We start from the raw sequence: 15,356 nt of genomic DNA, 5'->3' as shown, positions 1-15,356 counted from the left end.
AAACAATTTATTGTCTAGTTTAAAATATGATTAATATGAGTAAAAGCATAAAATATGAACTAAAAGTTTCTGCATTTATAAACATGATTAAAGTAATGACCCACAGTCCTTTAGATGATATAGTATTTTATCCTATTTTGTCTTTTTTTTCTTCCCCACTCTTTAATTTTTTATGCTTTTCTTTTTTTTTTTTTTCTTTTTTTTTTCTTTTGGTTTTTCGAGCCATACCCATTTGATGATCAGGGGTTACTCCTGGCTAAGCACTCAGAAATTGCCCCTGGCTTGAGGGGACCATATGGGACACGGGAGGATCAAACCATGGTCCTTCCTTGACTAGTGCTTGTAAGGCAGACACCTTACCTCTAGTGCCACCTCGCTGCCTGCCCACTCTTTAATTTTGTTACATCTCTTCTTTCTTTACCTTTTTAAATACACACAACATATTATTGTTCTATATACTCATTTATATGAAAGAGAACCACTTAAAATAAGTTACAAATCATAGCATTTTACCCCAGAGAACGAGGACATTCTCTTCTTCAGATAAAATTCAATCATCATAACCCAAAATATACAAACTGACAAAGTAAGTTTAGGTAGTATATAATGCAATTCCAATTTCATCCACTGTCAAAAAAAAATGCACTTCATGGCTATGTTTTTATGCATAGGACACAGTCAAAGATTCAGATAGCATTTGACTATTATGTCTTGTTAATTCCTTTAATGTGAACCATATGCCCATCTCTTCATATTTTTTATTAGTTTGGGGCACATGCCTAGTTGTGCTTGTTGGGTTACACCTTATTTTATGTAAAACAAAGTTTATCCCTGGTTTCTTTGTATCTGTTTGTTTACAACTTGGTTTCACCCAAAACAAAGATTGACTTAACTTGTAAACTTGGGTGGGTTTACTGTACTTAATAAAAACAGCAGTTCTGGCAGGCAGGGAGCTTGATACTACCTAGAAGACTGCCAGACTTCACGTCTCACCATCAACCTGGTCTGGATTATTTCTTGTGCTACTCTGATTCAGACTTATTCACCTGGCTTGGAGATACAGAATGTGGGGTGATTTTAAGGTGTTCAGGGGCTACTTCTACTAGGGGGTCACTCCTAGCAGTGCTCAGGGGGTCTGTACAATGCAGAGGATCAAACCCAGGCCTCTCTCCTACAAGCATGTGCTCCAAGTCCATTGAACTCTCTTTCTAACCCCCCCTTTTTTTTATGCCGTAAACTATGGATTTCTTTTGAGGGCACATTAAGAGTAATATTAGGAAAGTACAGGGTTCTGGAGTTGTCTGATTTTCTTCATTATTAGACTCAAGTCAAACATTTTGGCATGTTGATATTCAAGTCCTACTGTTTCAGTGGAGGGATAGAAGAGAAGGTAGGGATGCCAATTAATTGTAAAAAATAAATGGTCTTTTTAAATCTCTACCATAATGGGTAGTCAGAAAGATAATAGAAATGGATAAAGGTTGGAATTAGTAGCCCTTAAAACGGAAACACAACGGATAAGGCAACTTCTGTCTTTGACCCAAACTCACATCTGTACACCCAGACAGACAGTAGGGAAGCAGCAGTTCTCACTCAATCGAACTAAGAACAAAAACAAAGGCAAAGGGATAAGGTACTGATGGGCCAGAAGCCTTGAAAGACAGACCATGGCACCCCAGTGACAGACAATGGAGCAGAAGAACCAGCAAGGGCACACACAGGTCATGGGGTTCTTCTGCAGACCTCAGATTTAGAATTTATGCACAGGATCAAGAAAAGCAAGGGGATAAGACTTGGTCCCTGTCTACTGGAGGGGAAGGAAACCCAAAAGAGGGAATGGGTGAAGCTGTTCTCAGGAAAGGTCAGAAAAGGGATAGAGTAGGTGACGTTGTAAGCAAGGAAAAGAAAGGGGGGGGGGGTCTGGACATTGGTGTGGAGGGAACCTAAAACCACCTAATTCAACTGCACAATAAACTAGAACAACACAAAAATTAGGAGATTTGCATGCAAGTTCTATTTACAAAATGCAAGGATCCATTCAGGAAACAATCAGTTGATTTCACCACTGCAGCTTCTCAGCCTGTGCATGCACATGCACAAATACATATGCACACAGTACACAGTAATGCAGTGCTAGTTATTTGCAATGGATAGAGTTTCATTTGAGATCATGAAAAAGTTGTATAAATTGTTTGTGGTGATAGTTACACTGCACTACTCTTGTACCTACTATCACTGACTGATGTGGACTCTTAAAAATAGTTCTTAAAAAATGACCTGGGTTTATGTCTGTTTTATCATATTTAAAAACAAGCCATTTGAGTACTTGGATAATATGATGCCTGTCATTACTCTCCAGTACAAAGAATGTCTTTTCCCCCTCTAAAATTACCATATACTTGCACAATCTCATCATCATTATCATTTGTGCAAATATCACATTTCCCAACAAATGTTCTCATAGTGATTTTAGCACCTATAGGGGTTCCTTGTTCTTAAGTTTCCTGTTTTCATTATTATGGTACTAATAATATTAAGTCAATACATAGTCAGGTCATCTGACTTGATTTTTAATATCTCATTGGGTTTTAATTTTATTAATATGAAAGCCATTTACTGTGTTTGTTTTATCATTCTATACAGGAAGTTATCTATCTGTGCCACTACATTCTCATTATTTCAGGTCACTGGATTCCTTTCTAGTCCAAAAGCAAGACAGAATGACATGGACTCGAAAACAGTATTACTGATTACTGAGAATAGGAGATAGGACTCCCATCTCAAGTCAAGCAATAATGTTTGAGAGGGCATGGAAGTCTTCAAACTATCCCCAAAAGTAGTGGGGGTAGCTTTGGAGATGTTCTAAGCAACCAACAGCACTGGGTTTCCCCCTGTCCCTTAATTCCAAGGACAGTATACTAGTATGAAAGAGAGAAGATGAGTTATAACCTGATTTTCTAAGATGACCAGCATGTTATGACCTACAGTATGGGTCTGTAGAAAGGGAGTGCTTACAAGCTGGGAAAACTGCTCTTTTTCTGATATGGTTACTGGTGCTTGAAATTGTTTAACAGGGAACAAAGCTCTTAATGTTATAGAGCTAAGGCTCATTGATTAAATGTACACTCAATGTTTTTAATGGATACCAAATATGTCTTTAGTTTTATGCTTAAGACGGTAGATAGATTTCTGAAAATAAGTTCAGAAAAAGATAGAGATAAGGAAAATATGCATAGGAGACATAGGGGTCACTCTTGCCCATCTTGTTTACTAGAAGCACATAAAATTGTAGTCCTTTCAAGAAGTGAATGCCAATAGAACAACACAGTAGAAAGAATGGATGCTTTCTGACACATTTTACCTGTTTGGTTCAATGCAAACTTGTACAAATTCATTTTCCATAAAATTTCACTAAATTGCTCATTTATTTTCTTTGTTATCCATAATTTTTTCATAAACATAATTGTCCTGGCTAATCATCAAGTAATGACTTCTCAGTTTTATGATTTGAAGGCCTAAGATAAAACTTAGTCCTACAAAGAAGTTAATTGTAATGTCATCCCAGAGTCATAAAAAGGAGAAAAAAATAGATCCAAAAATAAACTAAATAAATAAATAAATAAACTAATAAACTATTAGAATTCTAAGAAGAAATGTGGATCAATTCAAGACCATTTAAAATGACATAAAAAATAAGTAAATCTGCTTTTAGTTATTTTAGTTATTTCTAAAATGTTCTTAGGTAATAAAGGTCATGTACCAAATGGGAACTCCCTAATACTGTCTATAGAGGCAACCCAATGGTTGTGTACCATTGTTAGAAACCTGGAAAATTAAAAGATTATGTAGTCCCCAACCTATCAGGTCTGTGACTTTAAGGTCCTTTACGTCACATACTTATCTGCTTTTCCTCTAATTCATCTCTTTCCTTACCTTTGCTCAAGCAATTTGATGAGTTTCAGCTAATGGAACCAAGGTAAATTATACTATTTAAAACTAATTCAGATCTGCTGCTAGAAAACGTTTCCTATTGAGATTGTCTTTAGTTTTATAGCAAAAAGTACAGAATATTGAGGCTAGATACACACACAGTCTATTATATTTTCCAGTTTCAAGACTTGCATTGTATTTGAGTGAATGGGGGTTGACTCTTAATGGCTTTATGACCTTATTCCTAAACTTAATGGTGATTATATATATACCTAATATTTTTTGAACAAAACATACTGAAAAAGACTGTAAATACAACCCTGATAAACTCTAAAAATGGGGCATCATTGTTTATATTCAGGGGCTAATGGCCAAATTCAGCCACACAAGGATACTGTTCAGCTAATGGCCTACAGACAATCTCTCTTACCATTTTGAATGAGGGTTTGTGACCGGGTGAACCTTCCATGGACAGCTGTCATGTGCAGTGGACTTTTGCCATCTTTACTCTAAAAATGAAGGAAAGAAACAATGAATGAGTGACATCACTCTGAACTATCTTTCAGTAGACCCCTGGCAATGCCCTGAAAATACCCAACAAAACTTTTTTTTCATATTTCACTCTCTGAATTATTTCATTTGGCATATGCCATTAAGGTCTATTCTTGTTGCAAATGGCAAGAATTATTTACTTTGTGACTAAATAATATTCTAATTTCATTATAGATTACAATTTAGTCATTTTTTCTTTTTTTAAATAATTTTATTTTGATTAAAGTGGATTACAAATCTTGCACAGTAATATTTTAGGTACATAGTGACATTGAATCAGGGGCAATCCCACCACCATTGTTGTCCTTCCTCCACCCCTGTTCTCAGCATCCATCCCATATCCCCGCCTTTGCCTCCTGGGCTGCTAGTATAAGTGGTCCTCTCTGTGTCTAGCTTGTGTAGATTGGGTTTTGATTCTGTTGTCATTGGCCTTGGATTTGGTGTTTAAGTATAATCAGTTTTTATTTCTACTCAATGTTCATACACCTGTTTGGTCTTGGTACCCTCCATTATTTTTCCCTCAATTTGTGAGGCAGAACAAGATGGTTCAAGTTATATGGTTCTATTTGGAAGGAAGAAGATAAAGATCATTTTAAATCCAAAAATGAGAAACAGATTTGTTGAAATTATTTCATAAAATTTCATTTTAGAGAAGCCCAGAGAAGTGAAAATTATTTGAGGATAAATGTAAAATTTCCCACTACATAGATGTTATTTTATACTACCCTAATTTGAAACTGAAACTATTATCCAAAATGCTATTATCTTCCTTTGAATCTACTGCTAGAGGGTTTCTTCAAGGCATTTCTTTACATTTTATCTATAATAGTTGAAAAAAGGCAAATGGTCTATTGGCTGCTTGATGTTTTTTGACCTAAAATTAAGTAAATTATTATAAATTTCTCCAATTTTCGAAACTGATATAGACTACTTCACTATTTCCTATATTTTAATTCAACAAAAAACAAATTTTGAACTCCCTCCCTACTTAACTCATCAGAAGACAAAGGCATGGAATTATTCAGTAAAGCAATCACCTAGAAATTTACATTGAATTTGTAACATCTATTTGTTATTCAAAATGTAAATCATGAAACTTTCTGACACAGAGTAAACCAAAACATAGACAATGTACAGAATTTACCTACTAATGATCATTTATCAGGTACCAAAGTCCTACTCTTTCTTAATTAAGAGTCATTACAAAAATTCTCAAAAAATACTCCTAGTAGAATATATTTGTTTACTGAAATATTTCTTTTTTGCCACACTGAACAATGCTCTTCACTCAGAAATTACTCCTGGCAGACTTACGGGACCATATATGATGCTGGGGATAAAGCCCAGGTTGGCCATGTGCAAGGTCACTGTGCTATCACTCTGGTCCCCTCAAATATTTCTTTAAAAAGTCCTCATAACCATTATTTTTCTACGTATCAAGAGAAATCTATGATCTGAAGTATAAGGTTAAGATCTGAGACTTCAAAAATGCAGGTTTATTTACATGATGAAATCCATATACTTTTGCGCTAAAAGTACTATTTAAAAAATCTTATAGTAGTGGAGCTAGAGAAATAATATAAGGGTAAAGGCACTGGTGTTGCATGTAGATGACTACAATTTGATCCCTGGTACCACCAGGAATGAGTAGTAGCCTCTGAGTACCCCCTGGATGTGGCCCAGTTCCCACAAACTCTGAAGTTCCACATTCGAAGACAAATCACCATTTAAGTACTTCTGAGAGTGCAGTTGGGACTACCTCCATCGAAATCACCTGGCTGTCATCAGAAATGTGAATTCAGAAGTATCCAGAATGCTGAATAATAACAGGAGTAAGGGGCACCTCATTTCTTTTTGTGTGTGAAGGCTCCCCTGAACAGGACGACAACCCAGCCTTATTCTGCAGGTGAAGCTGAGCCACTTGGGCCAATGGTGTAGGAAGCCCTTAGAACCATCTCTCTGGCTCCAGAATCCCCATTTCTAATGTACTTTTTTGTTTGCTTTGGGGGCCACATCTGGCAGTGCTCAGGGCTTATTCCTGCTCTACTTACAGATCTATCTGCACATGAAAACTAGATCCTCATTCATGTATAAGACAAAATCTTCTGTACACTGTATAATTCTTTAGCCCCTTGCTTAGCATATTAAAGCTTAGAAGCCACAGATTGTGAGCTGGAATAACAGAACTACAAGGGGTTTTGTTTGTTGTTTTATTTTTGTTTTGAGAGACCATACCTAGTGGTACTCCGGGCCTATTTCTGGCTATGAGCTCAGGGGTCATTGCTGGTGGGCTTGGGGGCATTTGGGATGTCTGGTAATGAACCCAGGTAAGCTTCATGAAAAACAAACACCCTAAACACTCTGCTATTTTTCTGGCCCTCTACATGGGTTTTTACTTTACAGAAAATATATTTTCTAATATCCTATAGATATATATCTTTAGGGGGAAAAGAGTTATGTATAGTTTATGTCAAGAAGAAGAAATCAGAGTAGTAACTTCATCTTGGTGAAAAAATAAAGCAGAAGATTCTTAAGTGTAAAGCAGAAGATTCTTCCCCCAATGCCCTTTTACCTAAACTTTCTTTTGAGGTGTTTATTCCACTTGGATGATCAGATCCGCCCACACCTGGGACAGGGTGAGCTGTTTTAAATAAAAAATAAAAAGTCTGGCTTGGGGGAAGTGAGGAGAAGCAGCAAAAGGACAGAAAGAAAGACATGGCTTAGGAGCACAGGCCAGGGAGAACTGGGCAAAAGAAAGCAGAGACAGAAAGACTCATGGCAGAGAAAAAGCCATGAGGAATAAAGGGAGCTGACTCCAAGGAATATCTTAACTGACAGCTTGTGAATTATTTCTCCCCCTTTACCTGCATCATCAGACCTGCCCATCAGTTGAAGGGGCTAGAGGCGCCATGTGGTGGTTGGAGTGGGGAAGGACTCACCCAACACGTGGATCTTTATATTTTAAATTTTTAATCAACACTTAATGAAGATGGATGAGGAGAAAAATAGGATTTCTTCCTTATGAATCTTTTCTGATTCAGGTTATAATCATAATAATCATTATAACCTGAATCAAAAAAATTGAGAAAGGAAGACTAAAATAAGCTTGATGCTTCACTGAAATGATATTATTAATGGAAAAGGAACAGCAATCAGGAGAAGGATATTACATCATCATTGACTACAGTCCTATAGTGGAAGATAATTTCTAAGAGCTAACTGATTTCAGAGTCCAGGGTGTTGAGTACTAGAACTGGAGACTGTCCAAAGGGCTGGAAGGATTCAGGAATCAGAATGTATAACATCTCCTCTAGTAAGAAAATAATAACAGCACATATCTGTTAAAGAAAATGAGAATAGAAATTGCAGGGTTCTTTTTTTTAGTAACTCATCCCCCTGGGTGGTGCTATTTTTTTTTAACTTTTGTTCTAATATCTCCCTCATTAGCATTTAATAAAATAGATCAGATTCCACAAACATTTTAGTATTTAGATCGGATTTGTATAAATTTTTATGAGCTTTCCCATTTCTAGAAAATAAATTAAAGACTTTATCTAGGACCTCTTAGGACCAACTAGGTGCTCACTAACTAAACTGCAGGCAGGGTCAAAGCAGAACGGTCTGATTCTCCTACTGCATGATTTACAAAGCTTCTCCCATGTCAGGAACAGCACACAATATACATTTTTTTCTTTTTGTGCTGTGTACTTTTAGTAAAGAATGAGTTAACAGAGATGACCAAAGTCAGGTCAAATGCAAAAAATAGTCCTATAGTCAGTGGTAATGCTTGCTTCAAGTCTTTCCTTATGAATTTTTGTTTGAAGCCATGTAGCACTGAGCCCAGTTGGTTTTTGATTTTTTTTTTTTTGTCTTTTTCTTTTCCTCTCATAGGGATAGAGGAGTAGCAGGAGATGGGGTCATGGAAATAGAACGCATTAAGAGTTTCATCAGTCTTGGTGAGGGCAGCTTTGTTTATATGGTATGAACTAAAAGGGATTTATCATCTCCAAAGTCACTGAAAATAAATGAAGATCAAAATAATACCTTGTATTAAGCCTTTTAAGTCAGAACTCAATTATTCAGATTAAGACTAGGTATACTATTGAAAAATTTTCCTTTAGGTTTTCTGTCTCTGGTATTTGACCACCAGATTATGGCTTTTATTGCTCAGTTCTGAACACATAGCAATTATATTAACTAGTAATCCCTATAGGATAGAGGATCCCAGATGCTAAACGATTTTCATCCCTCAGTCAGATCACATTCAGGTTTATTCCCCACTCCTTTTCATATCATGAAACTCTACTTAACCATAATAAATTATTGTACTTAAAATTGAACCTTTATTTCTCTTTGCTTAGAAATTACAGGGAAAATGTTCATAAATGTAATAATGGAGATCATAAAATAAGTTTATATAATGTTACTTAAATTGAACTTATAAGCACTTTTTCAAAATTCAAGCAAAATTGGGCCAGAGCCATAGTAAGGCACTTGCCTTGCACAAGGCTGACCAAGGTTCAACCCCCAGCATACCATATGTTCCTCTGAGCCCTACAGGCATCCCATATAATCCTGAGCTCAGAGCCATGAGTAACCCTGAGCTCCAGTAGGTGTGGTCCCAAAACCAACCACACCCAAAAGTCAAGCAGACTATGAGTGGACTTTGCTTGAGATCTCTTTCCTCAGCAGCTGAGATGTAAGGATGAGTACAGATTAGCATATTCCATATGCAATCTAAACATTTTCATTAATCCAAAGTATGAGAGTAACCCAATAACCTGAAGGTTCTCCTTGGTTAACTGATAGAGAGTTGACTCATTGCTTGATATCTAGCCAAATTTTTCCTCTTAAGAACATTCAACACCATATGATTACCTGAAATGCTCCCTTCTCCTGCTCCTATACTCTCTATCCTTGGTCATCTCAACTGATGGGACACTAATAAAATAAAAAAGATACTATTTTGAAACCTGATTCTATTTAGAATAGCTGATAGCTATTGCTGAGAAACTTGCACAAATGTCCATAAGACACCAAGAGAGAAGAACAATATCATACCTGGATGTTCACATCCGCCCCGTTATTTACTAAGAGTTCAAGACACAGAGCACCATGTGTGGAGGCCGCAGCAAAGTGCAAAGGGGTAAATCCGCTGTTGTTGGGCTGGTTCACGTTAGCACCGTAGTCGGTCAGCTCATTAACAACAGCATCCTGCCCATTGTAGCACGCGAGGTGGAGCGCCGTGTTTCCATAGACATTGATCTCATCGATCTGGGGAGAGCCCAATGCACAACACTTAATGTACTTAATGTACATGTTACACACACGCACATCCACACAATTTGCTAGGAAAAAGTAATGTGCATCAATCAAGGCAATCATTCAGTACTTGTTCCAGGTGAACCTAAGCCTGGGGAAGCCTGTCATGCTGAAGTGATGAACAGTAAAGGGTAAAGGTGGGGGAAAAGAAAGAAACCAGGGAAGAAGCATTAGAGGTTTCAACTGTGGGAAAATGCTTTGTAGAAAGACAGGGGATGAAAAGGAAAGGCCGAGCTGCTTCAGAATGTCAGAGAAAAGACAGAAAAGAACAGCAAACTCAGTGCAGAGAGAATGGATGGGAAAGACAGAGGTGGTGCGATTGCCTGACCTCTCACAAGAAAACATTTGTTCTTTTTCTAGCCACAGAGCTGTCTGCATTTAAAGCCCTAAGCTCCTTCTTATTTTCCCAGACCTGCCCTGCAGCTGAACTTCACCATCAGTCTCAGAGTTGCAACTGGCTTTCCCTTCTCTCTAGGGACAAGGACATTCCAGACTTTCACCTCTGCTCCCATTCAGCTCATGGAACAAGCGTAGGGCCTGGCTGAACTTCTCCAGTTCAGCATAAAACATGGCTGTGGTCTGTCCCATCTGCTCGCTCATTCCTGCATTCGCTTATTCTGCTTTTAAGTGATGACTTGATGGTGAGCTACAAAGGAGATGAGTGCTCTCATGTGTGAGAGCACATATATAGAAGAGACAAGGAAAGGAAAAGGAGGAAGAGGAGGAGAAAGTGGAGGAGGAGGAGGAGGAAGAAGAGAAGGAGGAGAAGCGTTTGTCATAGTGCCATAGATCACTATGGGGAAGGGTGGGAGAATGGAAGAGTAAGTGGGGAAATTAGTGGCAGGAAATGAGCACTTGTTCATAAGTGATGGGTGTTGGAACATTGACTGAACCTCCACTATCAACAACTTTTAACTGTTTCTTATGACAATTAAATTTAAAAAATAAATAGAAAGAAAAGGAAAATAAATAAAAAGTCACTAGTTAATCTGTATCATAAGTAATATATAAGTAGGTCTAGGTATTTTATATATATATATATATAGACCTGCAGGGCAGGTCTGGGAAAATAAGAAGAAGCTTAGGGCTTTAAATGCAGACAGCTCTGTGGCTAGAAAAAGAACAAATGTTTCCTTGTGAGGGGTCAGGCAGTCGCACCACCTCTGTCTTTCTATATATATATAGAAAGTTTGTAAATTTCTGGGTCAGAGTGATAGCACTGCAGTCGGGCATTTGCCTTGCATGCAGCAGACATGGGATGGACCTGGGTTCAATCCCTGGCATCCCATATGGTCCCCCAAGCCTACCAGGAGTGATTTCTGAATGCAAAACCAGGAATAACCCCTGAGCACTACCGGGTGTGGTTCCCCCTCAAAAATAAGTTAGGAAATTTCTGGTTTTTTGTTACTTAAAAGATGCACACTGTCATCACTTGCCAATATCAAGGATAGGACACAAAAAATGTTTTTAATCTGTTAGATCAAAATGCAAAGAGGAATTATTTTCAGTATAACAGAAAATCCGCAGATCTAAGAGACAACAGTATTGTAAGCATTTGACCTACACTGAGTAAAAAAAATTGTTTTAAAAATTTTCAGTAAAAATATTTTTAATTCTAAATTTTCATAAAAGGTGGGATTGGAACAGAGAGGGAACTTATGGTCACAGTGGAGGGACTTTGACCAGCAATATATTTGGAGTTGAAACATCGAATGCCCAATTCTTGTTATTGGGCATATCAAATGCTATTAAAAGCTTTGTAAATCAGGGCACCTAAATTTACATACAAATACACAACACACACATATTTATGTATTTACATGTATATGAAAATCTACAAATCCATAAGACTTCATTCCAGAATGACAGGAAACCCACAAATACAGAAAGGACAAGACAGTCATCAGAGCTCACCTCTACACCGAGATTCAGGAGATGTTTGACGACATTGATTTGCCCGTTGGAGGCTGCGGCATGCAGTGGGGTATAACCCTTCTTATCCTTACACGTCACTTCGGCACCATGGTTTATGAGCAACGCCACAACATCTAGGTGGCCTTTCCAAAGGAAGCAGCAGAAAGCATCATTCACATTTATAGGCCACACAATTTGACAACTCATTCCATCCAGATGATTAGCTTTTACCAGCACTGGTATGTTCCTGAGCAATTTAGATAAAACTGGTTTGTGGAAAATTCTCCCACCCTGAGTGAGTTTCTGCTATGTGAGCACCATGTGTCAGTATTGTGGGAAGCTAATTCATGTCAGATGGAAACCTTCCTCCCATTCAAGATCAAAAGTGCTGCCTGTACATAAATAAAGATGATGTTCTTCCACTGTGTTAGTGCCATAGCTCAAACATCTGTTAAAAGGAGAGCATAAAATGATTTTTTTCTTTGGGAGAGGGGAAGCTTGATCCACACCCGGCAATCGGGATGTACTCCTGGCTCTACACTCAGGAATTACTCCTGGTAGGGCTCAGGGGACCAAATGGGGAGAGAAGAATCAAACCAGGGTTGGCTGCATGCAAGGTAAAGACCCTAATCACTATCCTATTGCTCCAGCACCAAGAGAGCAACACTTCTGAAACTAAAAGCCATCCCTCATGGACTTGTTTAATGATAGCATTTGTTCTCAAAAAGCGAATGAAAGAAAAGAATTGCAATTTGTCAGAATGACCCCGAATGAATGATATGTTGTAGAAATTACTGCTCTTTGGCTTTTTTTTTTAACCTATAAAAATTGCCATTTTGGGGGCTGGAACAGTGGTGCAGGGGGTAGGGCATTTGCCTTGTACGTGCTAACCTAGGACGAACACAGTTCGATCCCCCAGCATCCCATATGGTCCCCCAAGCCCGGGGCAATTTCTGAGCACATAGCCAAGAGTAACCCCTGAGGGTCACAAAAGAATTGCCATATCTAGCAGCTGGATTTAAAAGTATTCTCAGGCATTAGTGGCTAAAGAAAAAAGCAAACAAACAAACAAACATGGTGGGGCTGGAGAGATAGCATGGAGGTAAGGCATTTGCCTTTCATGCAGAAGATCATCGGTTCAAATCCTGGCATCCCATATGGTCCCCCGAGTCTGCCAGGGGTGATTTCTGAGCATAGAGTTAGGAGTAACCCCTGAGCACTGCCGGGTGTGACCCAAAAGTTTAAAAAAAAGTGTGCTTTGGCATACTTGACCTTGATTTTGTTACTATGAACTAGCTGATGTTTACAATCCAGTGCTTTAAGTTGGAAAGAAGACAAGAATGAACTCCAGGACCTAAAATGAAGTGGATCTGTATGTCTATGAACAAGTATGAGAGAGAGAGAGAGAGAGAGAGAGAGAGAGAGAGAGAGAGAGAGAGAGAGAGAGAGATGCAGTATATAAATGATAAAGAAATGTATGTATGTGCGAGAGGTGAGTGTGTGGGCATGTGTGTTTTAAAGCAATAAAACAAAAAAAATTGGCTTACTGTATATTATAAAATGTGATAATTCCTACTCCCAACAGAATAAAGGAACATTTTTTTTTAATTTGTAGGAGTAGAAAGCAGAGTGATAGGGCAGTGGTTAAGGCACTTGCTTTACACATGGCCAACCTGAGTTTGATCCCCAGCACCACAAATAGAGCCCCAAGTTTACTAACTTGGTCCCCAGACCACAAATAGAGCCCTGAGCAGAGCCAGGAGTAAACCCAAGAACTACCTTATAAGCCCAACTCCCCCTACATCCCCCCCCCAAAAAAAACCTAATAATTTCTAGTGTATAATTTTAAGGTCTTTATCCTGGTTTTGTTCCTTATTTTCTAAAAATAGTCATATATGTGATTATATATATAATACACATATTCTTTCCTATTAGAATCCTACTGTCACATACTTGACTTCTTTAAAGCACTTCTACACAAATGTGTAAGCACAATTTTGCTAAACAAGACCTTGAACTACCAGGTTCTTGGAGTCTCTCTCACACTAGCCTCATGTGGGCTCCCATAGAGTGGAAACTTAGCATGGAGACCTGAGCCTCAAAACTCTCATTGCTCTCAAATAGCTGGGAACCACAAAGACATTGCCAACATCAGCCATTTCATTTTTATTTTTTAAACTTTATGGATTGACTGATTGATTGGTTTTTGGGTCACACCAAGCAGTGCTCAGGGGTTACTCCTGGCTCTGCACTCAGAAATCGTCCCTGGCAGGCTCGGGGACCATATGGGATGCCGGGAATCTAACCGGGTCCCTCCCGGGTTGACCGCATGCAAGACAAATGCCCTACCACTGTGCTATCTCTCCAGCCCCATCAGCCATTTCAGATGTCCATGTCACCACTAAAAAGTTCTAATGCTTGCAATATCTTACATATTTGAAATTTAAGCCCAAGGACTCCTCCAAACCCATCTATAACCACACCTTTCTTTCATACATGCTCCCAACTCATTCTCCCCATAATTAACATCACTTTTAATAATAATAAGAGGTTTGTATGCTTACTTTAAAAGAGTCACAAAAAAGCAAAAATATGCTAAGAGGAGGGTGCCAAGTGATAATACTGCAGGTAGGGCACTGATCTTGTACACGGCAGACCTGGATTTGTATCCCAGCATCCCATATGATCCCCTCAGCCCCACCAGTACTGAAACCTTAGTGCTGAGATAGCAGGAAGTCCTGAGCATCACCAGGTGTTGCCCAATAAGCAAAGATTTTCAAGTTATAATTTTATATTTAATAAAATATTAGGGTTAAAATGTGAAATTAAAATATTTAAGTTAATAAGTCTTATATATGTACATACACATATATATTTTGGTTCTCTCTTCCGCTTTTATATATATAATACATATTATATATAGACCCTATATATTTATATATAAATATAGACCCTGTATATACATATATACATACATATATAAATATATATAGAATAGGCCCTATATATATTTATTTATATATAAAAGAAGGGGAAGAGAGAACCAAAGTTATTTGCCATCCCCAATCTCTGGAGATATATATCACTGTGAAAGACTCCCATATTGTTTTCATGGTACAGACTTTTTTTTACAAACAGTATTCATATGTTTTATAACCTGTTTTAAAGTAATGTGTTTTATAGATCTTTTCATAAATGCCAATGGCATCATCACTGCAGAGACTGTAGGTGTGGATCTTCGATAACTCAGAGGCTCAGCTTGTGTGTTTATACATTCAGTGTTTATATCTAAGTGTTTAGAACACTCAGTTTGTGTTTGTGCTGATAAAATCATCGGTGAGATTTTTTTTAAATGCAGGATCTTCCCTAATGGCAAAGGACAGATATTAGTTCTTGTCCCACAAGTCTACTCTAAGAATCAATATTGCTGACATCTTAGTTGTTAGTGGTATTTGTGCCCAGTAAAATAAAAACAAAAACAAAAAAAAAAACTGTTCTTCCCTCTTCTGCCTTATCAGAGAGGGCATAAAGAAGGGCATTAAATTCTGGAAGGAAAGTTGACTGCCATGCTGGTCAACATAAAAGCTGGAGAGGGAAGTGTCTTTTAGTCCTTCCTTTTTCTTCTTTCCAAAATATTT

At 37.9% G+C, this 15,356-nt stretch overlaps 1 protein-coding gene across 1 annotated transcript in view; it reads right to left on the bottom strand.

Annotated features, from left to right (window-relative positions):
• ANKRD44 (ankyrin repeat domain 44) overlaps positions 1–15,356 on the bottom strand; it is a 342,805-nt gene that overhangs the window by 126,621 nt on the left and 200,828 nt on the right. Inside the window, exons 7-9 of the mRNA XM_049773177.1 lie at positions 11,719–11,861; positions 9,544–9,756; positions 4,361–4,439 (exon numbers count right to left, since the gene is read on the bottom strand). Of these exons, the coding sequence (XP_049629134.1) occupies positions 4,361–4,439; positions 9,544–9,756; positions 11,719–11,861 (435 nt within the window). The remainder of the gene's footprint in view (positions 1–4,360; positions 4,440–9,543; positions 9,757–11,718; positions 11,862–15,356) is intronic.

The sequence above is a fragment of the Suncus etruscus genome, chromosome 5 (assembly GCF_024139225.1).
Source record: "Suncus etruscus isolate mSunEtr1 chromosome 5, mSunEtr1.pri.cur, whole genome shotgun sequence".
Taxonomy (NCBI): domain Eukaryota; kingdom Metazoa; phylum Chordata; class Mammalia; order Eulipotyphla; family Soricidae; genus Suncus; species Suncus etruscus.
The sequence above is the reverse complement of the archived record's forward strand: the minus strand, read 5'-3'. Positions and strand labels throughout refer to the sequence as shown.